Source organism: Porites lutea, chromosome 10 (genome assembly GCF_958299795.1).
Source record: "Porites lutea chromosome 10, jaPorLute2.1, whole genome shotgun sequence".
Classification (NCBI taxonomy): domain Eukaryota; kingdom Metazoa; phylum Cnidaria; class Anthozoa; order Scleractinia; family Poritidae; genus Porites; species Porites lutea.
Window position 1 is genome coordinate 5,632,161 of NC_133210.1, and position 12,860 is coordinate 5,645,020.

The 12,860-nt window shown below is 38.5% G+C and overlaps 1 protein-coding gene across 4 annotated transcripts in view; it reads left to right on the forward strand.

Annotated features, from left to right (window-relative positions):
* The first annotated feature begins 674 nt into the window (after positions 1-674).
* The window catches only part of LOC140950427 (prolactin-releasing peptide receptor-like), a 12,327-nt gene continuing 141 nt past the window's right edge, over positions 675-12,860 (forward strand). Inside the window, exons 1-4 of one of the 4 annotated variants that reach the window (XM_073399655.1) lie at positions 7,912-8,007; positions 11,099-11,168; positions 11,636-11,944; positions 12,110-12,860. The exon at positions 12,110-12,860 is cut by the window's right edge and continues 141 nt beyond it. In XM_073399655.1, coding sequence (XP_073255756.1) covers positions 11,144-11,168; positions 11,636-11,944; positions 12,110-12,792 — 1,017 coding nt within the window. In that variant the 5' untranslated portion in view covers positions 7,912-8,007; positions 11,099-11,143 and the 3' untranslated portion in view covers positions 12,793-12,860. Of the gene's footprint in view, positions 733-2,088; positions 2,192-7,911; positions 8,008-11,098; positions 11,169-11,635 lie in introns of those variants that run through there. The other 3 variants (XM_073399654.1, XM_073399653.1, XM_073399651.1) reach the window with 3 other exon arrangements.

Below are 12,860 nucleotides of genomic sequence, written 5' to 3' on the forward strand. Positions count from 1 at the left end.
TGGTGCTGTTTATTATGTTCCGATAACATTGAGCCTGTGGATTTGACAGTAACTAGTTACGACTAAAACAAATCTACTAAGCAGTACTTTCTAGAGGTGCGGTGTTTATGCTGCGATATCTGGATGAAATCCTAACTTGACAATACAATTTAAGCCCACTGAGCAGTTTTTTCCTCAGAGAGAATATGTTATTTTGTTATACCGCCTGCAAGAGGGTTGTAAGTCTTGGGTCTTGGGAATTCCTGCAGCGTCACTATTTAATAACTACAAGCTGCTAAGTCAAGAATTAATGAGTAAAGACAACTTGGAGAAGACTGGGAATGAGTCAGAAGCTACTAAGCAGTACGTTTCCTGTGGTACTGTTTATCATGCTATACAATTAGTGTGATTTAAACTCGCGTGTATGTTGTTATGATCCTGCCACGTAAAAACGAAAGCTATTCAGAGTCAGTCGTTTGTTATATCATGGCGTTGTTTTTTCTCTTTATAAAATGGGTTATTCGACGCCAAAAATGTAGAACGCTCACAGAGGGCATTTCCTTACCTAATTAAACCGCTGTTTCCTACTTTTTTTTTATTGCCATGGTAGTCATGGATACTTCTCTACTAACAAGAGAATGAGCTGCCGCATAAATCTGAATTTACTGAATGCCATTATATTGGCACTTCTATTGGTTGCCGAATAATTTGTTTATGTATTTTATGGAAACGCATCACAACTACAGATATCAGGTACGTTTTTAATTATCTAATACTTTTTTCAGAAAAGGTACCAATGAAACTTTCTTTTCAGACATGTGAAATTCTGAACAATATCATAAAATAGTTTCCCAGTCTTTGAAAACGGTAGATGTGTACTGCTAAATTTATTGAATTTATCATTAACTCTTATTTATCTTAGTCGTTGATAACAAGCAAAGTTAAGGGGTGAATGAACAGAAAAATATCGTAAAAGCTAAAGAGTTTGTTCTTAAGTACATGGTTAGAATGTAGGTTTTTGCCGCCCTTCAACATCATCCTGACGAATCCGTTTTTTACTTGCACACAACGGCGACGCAAGCGGTGTATGTGCTAACTAATTTTATTTTTCTATGAAGAGCATGTTGATCAGAGATAGAACACATCTTCTTTCCTTGTGGCTCTTTGCATTTTCTGCGCATTGAAAGATACCTCGTTTCCCGATCCACAAAAGTAAATATGTTATTTTATGTTCAGATATTCTTCGTTCGGCTGCACGGATCAATTTTGACATAATTTCATTAGCTCAACACCCTGCCCATACGTAATGTCGTTATTAACAGAACCATGAAATATATTATTTGGGAAGTTAAAAAAATCGTTTTCATTACTTTTTCTGACGGCGATAACTTTAACTGCGTATCTTCATTACTTGAATGGCGTGCAAAATGCTTTAAATTATTCATGTGTAAAATGGGACTGTAAAATGTTAATTTAATGTATACCGTGTCCATCCTTCATCTGAAAAATGAATATTTTGTAAAAAAGAACACTGCGAGGCAAAAAAAGGAAGAGAATACAGACGAAAACTCTAGCGTAGTGCTTTAGAACAAAAAGAGTTGAGAAAAGTCAACAACATATTACTGCCAAAATATTCGTGTTTGCATAAAACGATGAAAGTAAAACTCAGAGTCACTGTTATAGCCTGTAAACCTCTTTCAAACTGTGAAATATAACAATAGGCAATGTTTAGCTAAGGAGAATGTCAAACGGCATATCAATAGGGCCTTGAAAGGGGATACTCGCTTTCATGAGTGGTCGCCTAGTTAGAGATTTGCCCGATAGGTAAACGAAGAACTGCTGTCTCTTCCTCTGTAAGTCATCGAGAAAAATCGTGACAAATTTTACGTAGTATTGAGACTGCAGTATGAATAAATGAAAAACCTTTTATGCATGCCATTAAAAGCTCTGTAATGTCAGCATAATTTGGGGCTAAAAACGTCCAACCATCGTGTTGAATCACCTGTCCTTTAGTCAAACACCGAATAATTGTTCCGCGAATGACGCGTGCATTCTAAACATGACTTCAATTAAATCTACTTATTTGCTCAAATAGACTAAAAGTGGATAAAACGGATGGTCGATAAATGCACATAAATCATTTGAAACAAGTCGAGTGCAAATTTGTAAGCGAAGACTGTCCTCGAGAAGAATCCCTTCTTAGAAAATAGAGGTAAGTGTGATCGAGTGGAGTAATATTTCTTTTGCTGAATTTGAGCGGGAAAGCCAAATGGTCCAGCAAATATCTTATAATCCAAGAGCTGGCAGCTGAACAGTTTAAATTCATTGAATTTCTTTGTGTTTGGTAGTCATACACTCTCGTTTTCGTTGCCTCAAAATGCCCACCGTTTTTAAAAAAGGAACGCATCATTTTGTTCTTAAATCTGTATGATATTTTTTGGCAAACGGCCTGTCATACATTTGTAAATCATGTATTCTGATTTCACTCAACTTGCTCAGCGCATCTGTCAAAAGGTGTTGAGTACGGTTTGATCCTATAGCTTTCCTGTAACTCAAAGAAATGGTACAATTCAGTTAGTTCGGTTATGAAAAGTATATTAGGGATGGTTCGAGCGTCTTTTTTAACCCAGCTTATCACGATCGCCTTATTGGGTTAAAAAGAAAAAAATGGGGAAAAAAATGTTAGATATTAGTCGGGTTTGGCAGAAATATAATTCAACTTTGCTAAAAGGAGTTTCAAAGGAAATCTATTAAACCTAAGGAAATTGCTGGCGGCGCTGATTACAGCCGAATTATTCTCAGTATGGTTGAAAATTACTTTATTTCGTTTGTTTCCGTTTTTATCTTAGGCACCCCAGTTTTACTTACTTTTCTCAACATCTCGCCCTACAAACTGTGAAGTTTTGGTAACCGTTTTTATGCCAGTGATAATTAATGGTCTTAAGTCGCAGCTTGCTTCAAGCTCTAATTGAAAAGTGGGAAATACAATTTCACTTCTATATTTTACTCAGAAGTGAAAACAAAGCTGGTGGCTTTGTTAAATATGCCAGACTTTTGTAACATTCAATAGTTTTCAAAAAAAAATAATTAAAACGGTCGCAAATCGCGCCTTTGCGTCTGCACTTAAAAAATTCACACTTACTACTTTTTCAGTCTCCCACATAAAGTTTCGTTTTTTGATGCCTTACCTATTCTGTTTACAAACTGTCAGTACCGAACTAATTACAAGCTTTAGTTCCACGCAATATGTGTTTTGAAAATTTATTTACTCGTCCATGCTCTTTTATTTATTTTCAATAGCTTTATCTGTAGCACAATTTATGTAAAAAAGAAAGGGAGATTTTTCTCCCGTTTTTGCTTGATCTAAACTGATCATGAAAAACCAATTTACGCATTCAGCAACAACAGCGCTATGAAATTTATTAAAAGAAACGTTTTGGCAATCCTGTGTAAGTGTCACATCTCGACAGCTCTTAAAATTAGAACGCTCCGTAGAATAAATTATTGCTCAATAATTATCTTTAGCATGCAGGTGGATCAATACAGAGGACTTCAACATGAAGACGCGCGTCTCTGTTATGAGATAATCGATCCACAAGGTCTCGTAATTTGTTTTTTACCATCAATGCAGCCTACAAAATGAGTTGAATTAACGTTATAATGAACGCGGGGAACCTTTAGGAACGAGAAAGGCGTTACTTCTGGAAACTGGAAGCAATGCCGGCAAGACATTTATTGCTGATAATTGTACAAGCATTATATCTCTTCAAAAAGGGCTGCAAACTGTTAACATGTCGGAATTGGGGAGCATGTTTTTTGTTTTTAATGGAAAGACGTAAAGGTGCAATTTAAGGAAACATTAATTATAACCCTAACAGACAAATAACCTGGAAGTACAGTACAGCGCAATTATTTCGAGTCTTTTCACAGCTTGTGTTGTTTTCTTGCGATATTTTTCTTCCATTAATAACATTTGTTGTCACGTCGTTACCAACGGAAACTGGACTTTCTCTTGCCTCTATACTACTTCAAGAAAAAAGTTTGATAAGTATTTCATGTAACTACCTTAATCAGTCTCCGGGCTGATACCTCGAACAACTTATTTTTTAAGAAAGTAAAAGACGAGAGTCCTTGTAAGCCCTTTGAAAAAATCTTCATTTAGACCAACGCCTTTACGGTACTTATTCTTGAAGGTCAGAGAGAATGTTTTACTTAACTTCACACAGTGACCAATTTTGGAGGGGAAATAATTAAATTTGTAAAAGCCTTGCTTGAAACAGTATGCGCTACGTGGTTCTGTCCTGTTATAGCGCGTTATGCTGAAAAAAAGACGTTGTTTTCCAAGCGGAAATACTAAAAAAAAAACGTCACTGCGATGGATGCAATAAGTAGATAATAAGAAACGTGCTCAAACAACAGTGGGACTCGTCCCGCGTTTTGATTCGTGCGGTTATCCTCGTTACGACAGTAACAGAGAAATACAGAAAGCGCTTTTAATGGAGTTCGTGTTCTTTTTATCAAAAGCGGATCTACTTTTCGCACTGAATCAGCGTAGAGTTCCGACAGGACATGCATATTAGGTCATATTAAGTGATTTAAGCTTTTAAAAGGGGCGGTAAAGCGAACTAAAACATACGTATCTAAGCAAATTCAATGTTGACTTTGTAAATGGAAAATATCAACGCAGCTATCTTCTTGATTACAGAGTGAAAAAAAAAAAACAATTAATTAAAACAATGTTGCAATCCGTCCGTCACGAGTCCGTTTCCCTCCTCTAATACCGTTGTTAAAAGTTAAAAACACAGCATAATTTTTATTTTATTTTTGAAAAATTCTGATCTTCATTTGCAATGAAAACTTAAGCAGATAGCACAACTCTTCGATGATTTTCGTTACGCGTTTGATTTGACCGGAAGGATATAACCTTCTTCTGATTTGACATCGTCCCTCCTTTTCTCATAGCACAAATTCTCGATAGCTTTCATTTTATTTGACATATAGCCTTTTTCCCTTGGCATGTGGAGCAAAATGCGCGCGAGGAAATTAATCTACTAAATTTGGAACCTGCGCCACGCTTAAGTTGTAACGGTCGTCGGTACCAAAAACCGCTAAACATTACGGGCCTGGGGCCCGTTTCTCGAAAGTCTCGGTAACTTTTCGGGCCCGAAATCAAATATTCAAATCGAAATATAAAGAATAAGAGCGCGGGTCCTGGTTAGCAAACTGCTTCATTTTGTTTCACTAACTGATAGTTTTATCATGCTAGATGCAAAACTTTTGAAACCTCGATCTTTAATATAAACGCAGACGGCTTACCGGGCCCGTTAATTATCGGGACTTTCGAGAAACGGGCCCCTGAACCTATCTAAAAACCTATAAATCTTTAGAATTTGGTTGGCATTCAGTAAGCCCATATTAACAACATGCCTCTCTGAAGCTAAATATAGTATCAGAGGCTGACTGAAAAATATCGCATCCCGTCAAATCTCGCCTGATCCCGAACTTCTGTCATCCCTATCCCGAATAACGTTTTCTTTCCCAACACCGCATTCCGGGCCAAGGTTTTTGCGAATCCCGCTTCCCGGTTAACCTTTTAACTCGGCAAGCAATTTTGCGTTTTCCCGAATCCCGCACCGTATTTCGTTCAAATCCCAGGCCCTGACTGATGAGAGGAGCGTTATAGATTTCATTTCTTGAAAAAGACAGGGTAACATTCGACTGATTAGAGAACATTTGTATAACCCCTGCGCTCTTTCATGCCCTTTTCCGACTATTTCACACAAGAGGAAGTGTCGAGGCACGTACCTTTGGTTTTTTCCGTCATTTGTTTAAGGATTTTGCAAATATTTGAACAGTACACTGACCGAGTGTTTTTTTGCAACATGAAAATTTCAGTTAAGTTCGATGACATATATTTCCTGATCACCTTGACTTTGTTGATGTGGGCACGCTTCAGTAACATTAATGTTTTTCCGAAATTACTATCCGCTGTAAATGCCTAATTATGCATTTATGTTTTAAGGAATGATTTTGAGATATTCCTGTTTGCATATATTTTTTCAGTCGGTAAAGGGCTGATTTTACTTGATTACCTTGAACCAGGAGAATAATTGCGCCACAGTAATGAGAGCAGGGAGCTCGGAGAGGGGAGGGAGGGGAAGGACGCTCGTATAAACGTGATAGGGCTGCTCTACGTGAAAAATATTAGAAATGAAATACGCCCCTAAAGGCAAACTAAGCGTTGTTATTTGAACCGTAAAGGCGAGCATATTGCAGCAAAGTATGACTACAAAGTATGTCCATGGATATTTCTCTATGCACAGAAGTGATATCTTTAGGGGTAAAAATATTGGCACTCCGTCCTAAACACCCTCAGTGCGACCAAAATCTGCAATGTCCACTCCTAATGAGACGTCCGACGAGCATTCCTATTTCCTATTTATATGGGAGACCCCCCCCTCCCCTTGCCCTGGATGACCGGCCGGGTACTAATCCCGGCGTCGGCTAACCTCAGTAGCTGCAAAGATAAGAGCGGAACGTTTTTCTTTTTTTGGTGGCGGAACTATCGAGCGTAGCAAGCGCCGTTAGACTCCTATAACAAAAAGGACAAAATTGAAGCACCCGTGGAACAAAGCAGCCGGTTGCCAGCTACGCAGGGCTTAAGGCGCCGTGCTCTAAAGGGTTTTTGTGCGGGTTCTTCAACCAATTCCCATTCAATCAGGGATCTAGACGAAGAAAAATGAAGTGGTTTGTACTACCACTTAATCATTTTTTACTAGCTATTATATTTATTCTATCAATTTCTTTCCAACTTAAATGAGTAGCAGAGGAGAATATCTACAAAAAGTGGAACTTTTTTAAAAATGAATTAGGTAAGTCGTGATTTTTCTTCTAATGGGAGGGCTGTTTATTGTGAAGATAAACGTTCACGTTGTACTTTGTCGTACGGTGCGGTTAGGAGAACACTCTCAGAGAACATTAATTTTCAATAGCATTTCTTCTTTGCGTCACTTCATATTTATCTTTTGAATCTTTGTTTAATGGCAATTGCAAACACCCACTTTATGTTTGCTAAAGATGTATTGTTTTCACTTTTTTGGTCGATTTGTCTGCTTATCTATTTTGTCAGATTGTTAAATAAATATGGTTTGAATCTCCGGCGGTAATCCTATACATAAGCTATCTTGATGTGCCGCTAAACAGGATTTTTCCTCTTTTGCCTCCCATACTCTGAAACACAGTATCACCTGTTCCTCTCATTTTGGTTCAAAAGAATTTTCTCAAAAAAACAGAATTTTTTATTGTCAATGTGTTAATATCAATGAGCACATTGTGTCTGGAAAAGGGTAAGAAAATTCATCTCTTTCTTGTCTGCAACAAGTCCAGAACCACCGCCACACCTCCGAAAAATATAATTAATGTAGTATCTTCGGGTTCGAGGCCTTTGGCGTCAAAACGAGACGTGTTCATCATCCCTGACGATATTTGGCTGATCCTCTTTCGCTTGAATTTGAACTTGTACATAAACAAATTGTCGCTTTGAACGGCAATTACCGATACCCACTTGTTTTTTGCTTAATCTTTTTGTTTTATCTTTTGTTCACATCTCCGTCTTTAATATCCCATTTGTCAGTTTGAAAAACGTAGTTTGAACTTTGCCGGTGCAAAGTGAAGAGACGTTACCTATTGAAGACATTTTGCTAAGCCTCTTTTGCTTAATTTTGAACTCGTAAGTAAGCAAGATCGTAATTGTCATTTTAGCTATAAGTGAAAAGAATTAGCAACATTTGAGGGCGACTAAAAAAGCTCAGGATCTCGGAGTCTCGGGTTCATTAACATAACATCAATTTATTAAAGCTGAGTGGTTCGTGTTCTTTTACATGTTTGTTTTGTTTGCAAACCTGCCAACCGTGGCGCTTAAGGCAGTTGGGTGGGCAGTGATACGTGTATTTGAATTTCAACGCTGAATCAAGAAGGAATACTTTCAACGAGTAGTGATTTGCTTGGCTACGCTCTTCCCAACAAAACGTAAGTTGTTCAAAGAGTTGTAACACTTTTGCTTAAATTTTGCTGAACAGAGAAGTCAAATCATTGCTATTTACTACCTCTGATAACAGTAGCTCGGCTAATTTACGATGTAACGCAAGTAGATACAGTTTAAAATTGGTCGGATCTAATGTTGTGTAAATGTGTACGTCAATTATAACAGCTGCTATGCACACTTAAACTGTTCAGTGTAGCAATTTAATGCAGGCTAAAACTAAACTACAGTGAACCCCGGTAACTCGAACTCTGAAGGGAAATGATAAACAGCTCGAGTTAGCGGGGAATTCGAGTTATCAGGGTAAGTTTCAGTGAAATTTTGATCAACGGAAAGGAAAGTCTAGTTCGAGTTAGCCGAGTTCGAGTTGTCAAGGGTTTATTGTGTTCAAGTCCAAACTTTTTTCTGTCCTCCAGAACACTTTTCTCGTATTTTATTCGTCCTACTTGCCTCGATCAGACTTGAAATGTTAACTCACTTTCCGACGAAGTTGGTACCACGATAATTTAATTTAACGGCGATGTTTGAGCCTACTTACGAGCGGAAATGAAGAACGTAATTTTAAACATGGAAACCCAACCATAACTTCAAAAATTTGAAAGAGTTTTGTCTCACATTAGTGTTCATTTGTGAACTGCTTTTCAGGGGCGAGGCGTTGGTGTTGACAGATTACGCAAAATGAATATTTTGTGAGCAACAAGATTGCTAAGATATGAAAAAACAGGGAGCGAAAGAAAGCTGCCTTAAGCTTCTCATTTCTCGCCTTCCAGTCCTCCTTTTATATTATTATCTCCTATCCCATGCCCCTAGTCTTTCTATATCGAGGAAGGCGTAATGTCCTTTAGACCCTTTACAGGCACGCGAAAGAGGATGACGAGACTCATGGATCAGGTTAAAGCTTAAGAATAAAAACAAACAAACCAAAACAAACACATGTCTATAGCACTTGCCCAAAGTAAAATATTACTTACAAGTAGCCGACTTGATCAAGAAAATTAGTTCCTCACGTCGATTATCTTCATTTCCAACTCGTGGGTTCAGTTTTTATACTTTATCTCCTTTAATTTTTTACTTTAGAAATTTTTGCTTATTCTCGTTCCGAAATTTCTCTTCCCCGATTTCTAATTTTTTTTTTATTACTTCCATGCGAGCAACCTCGTTCCTAGATTCTCTCTGACGGGTAGGGGACCGGATAACCCTGGAAACGAGGTTGCCATGCGAGGGGTATTCAGTTATTTACTCACCACCGCCTGAATCACCACTAACCAATCACAGCCTAGAACTCAACATCACAGGGAGTCAATACCTCCTGCCGTTGACTTGTAATAATAACACTCCGTATTTCTCGATAATTTGTCTTGAAATTACGGTAGCAAGCTTTTCAAGCCAGTAACGGGCTGCTAGCAGTTTGGATAAACGTTCAACACTAACCCTTTAGGATTAGCCATGAGAAAGTCATGGGTAAGTCTTGCATCAATTGCACAATCGATTTAACGAGTTTGTTTTTTCTGGAACAGCCTGTGTAAAGCAAAGTCTGCTTCTGAACATACTTCCCTGTATTAACTGCTTCGCGGTGTAATTTGCTAATTAATTTACTACTAAGGTTTGTGAATGTTAGGACCGACTCTTTTGCTATCCGATCTAACCGCGTTCTCAACAGTCAACGCGTTTTTAAAAGGTCAAATAACATTTCACCATGCGTATCAGAAATTTTAATGTCATAAATTTCAACACCTGAAGCTACCTGGACCACTCAGGTGGGAAGAACACTCTCTTAAAAGCAGGCAGGAATATTTTCGTATACGACTAATAGTTAAGGATTTTACTCACTGCGGACTCTATTGTAATGATATGCTGGCAGAAAGTTTTGCTAAATGGAATGGTAATACTTAGATAGTAATACCTTAGAGAATATTAGTAGAAAACCATCAGCTAAGCTTTACATGAGTGTTAATGAATTTCTATGAATTTTAACCGAGGTTGAATATATATTATTGTTCGCGCGTATAGTTTTCTTTTTGATGTACCGATCTGTGTTTTTAATAATCTTTCTGTTCTTTGGAAGGCTATTGATTTTGAATTAAATCCTATAGCAGCTATAGGGAGTCTTTTGAGTTTTACAGCTGTGTTTAAAATCAGTTTGCTATAAACAATGACGGTCTGTTTTTCACACCGGGGTGCACACATGGGAGCAGAAATGGCCCATTTAAAAATGTACAAAAACAAACAAAAAACAAACAGACTACTAAGAATCTTAGTGAGCTTTTCGATAATTTTTAACCCTTTCAGGCTTAAAGTTTGGTGCCAGATAGTTTGAAGTATTATCACAGGCCTACCCAGAGCCACACAGACTGTTCGTAGAATCTCATTGTTTGGGTCCATATTAAAGTGCCCAACGGAAAACCCTTCAATAAGAATAGCTTTCTCTTGTCAGGTATATAATTATCGTTTTACTAAGAAGAATAGTGAGAGTCTAAAAACGGAGATGTTAGTTTTCGTTACCACTGCTGAACAGGAGGATGTGCAACCAAAACTTTTCGTGGATCTTCTTGTAACCTGAGAAAACACCCGTTTCTCCTCGCTCTTCGCCGCGTCCCCAGCGACGAAGAGTGAGAAGAAAAGGATGTTTTCCCAGGCTAATCTTCTTGTTGTTCTGATTATAATGCTAAAAAAATAATGCATTTCGCTCTCGACTCCTTTTTTCACCCAATTTTTGGACTGTATAGGAAAAGAATGCGAACGCGATTAAAGCCTAATTTCCATACGATCGATGATCGGTACAACTTCCCTATGATCGACCTTATTTTCATCGCTACGATTGATGAAAAAAGTCCAGCAATGGCGTTATTAGCGAACGTATCGACCAAATGGGAACCAGTTGAGAACGAACAGCCAGAGATGATGAAGTGTGAGCTTTTCTTGGGGACCGAACCGTTTTCACATCATTGCGATCAACACGATCGTTAAAGAGTTCTTTTCATTGCACAATTTTCAGTATCGCTGTGATTGTTTGTGAGATCAGCAGTCGTCGCGGTCATTTTCAAATCCAACGTTAACTGACTTTTTTTTTTTAATCAGTAATTGAGACCAGCTGTGGGACCCAACACCCTCTGACTCGCCGTGATGAACAGTTCCATTCTAACCACAGGTAAGTCCTTTGCACCTCATATGGCAGTAATCAATCGTATGTTTCCTTGTTCAGTCCGTAGCCTATTCGTGTAGATATTTCAGTTCGCTTGCTTTACTCGCGTTCATCATCATCGTCGTGGTCGTCATCATCATCATCATCATCATCATCATCATCATCATCATCATCATCATCATCGTCGTCGTCATCATCGTCATCGTCGTCGTCATCGTCGTCATCATCATCATCATCATAATCATATCTATTATTATCATCACCCACTTCGTCATCATCTTCCTCGTCATCAGCATCCACTGGAATCCTCCTCATTAACATCATCATCAACATCATCATCATCATCATCATCATCAGCATTATCACCTATAAATTTATCATCAACAAAACTATCATTATTTATCATACTAAACACAAAGTTTCGTTTTACTTTGTATACCTGGAGTTTTTAATATATTGCTTATTTCTTACAGCTCCAAATCATGCCTCAAACACGACGGACGAAGCTCCTGTCGAATCCAACTTCAATCCATTTAACTTTAGTATAAGCTACATCGTAGGCGTCACAGTGTATGCCGTAATTGTCTTCATTGTATCTGTGGCAGGAAATTCGCTCGTCATTTACATCGTGTATAAGAGAGAGCACATGAGAAACTCGACCAATATACTTATAGCCAACATGGCGGTGGGTGACATTTTAATGGCTTGCGTGTTCCCTTACGTTCTGAAATGGTTGTATGTCGGATTACAGTGGTTTGATACAATTGTGGGAACAATTTTGTGTAAGTTCGTTCACTCTATTCAAGTTCTCTCCATTGCTTGCTCGGTAATGAGTCTCGTCTTTATCAGCTTGGATAGATGTGTCGTTATATGGTTTCCAATGCGACGTATTTTCACCAACAAAGTTCTTAAAATGTGTTTGGTAGCGACTTGGGTTTTTTCTACAGCCTTCGCCATGCCTCTTGTCGTGGTTACGACAGTCCGCTACAAGCACGGACAGTATCAATGTTACGAGTACGGATGGCCCTCAAAAAAAGCCAAACAGAATTACGTTCTGTCGTTTTTCCTTGGTACTTACCTGATTCCTCTGATTATCATTGCCGTCGCCTACACGCTTATAGCAATCAAACTCTGCAAGCGGCAACTACCGGGCGTTCAAACTTTGGAATATCAAAAGAAAGCTCACGAAACCACGAAAAAAGCCATCATAATGCTGGTGACGGTTGTGGTGGTTTTTGCTGTTTGTTGGCTTCCGTTACAAGCGCGGGAAATTATGCTCATTTACTTTCCCGAGGAAACTGCCAAGCTGTTTAATTCAGACGAAGTTGTAATCTTTTTCACCTGGATTGGTGTTTTAAACAGTGCGATTAATCCTTGCTTGTACATAATCTTTTCTGAGAACTTCCGACGCGAGTTTGGTCGGATTCTCTGCTGTTGTATGAAGCGCTATCAGCCTGAAACGTATTTGGGAATACCAGCTTCGCGCGCTACACCAATGACCACTCCTTTAATGTCGAGAAGAATCACCACATCAACACCCTTGACAACACCATTGACGAGTCGGCGTAGTCCACCGGGTCCAAATGAACGTGAAACACTCCCTCTTCGGAATCTAACTGTTAAACATTGATTTGGATACATACACACGGCTTCCATGACGTCATGTGCAAGCACCTCATTCAAGAGAGAGGAACCTAA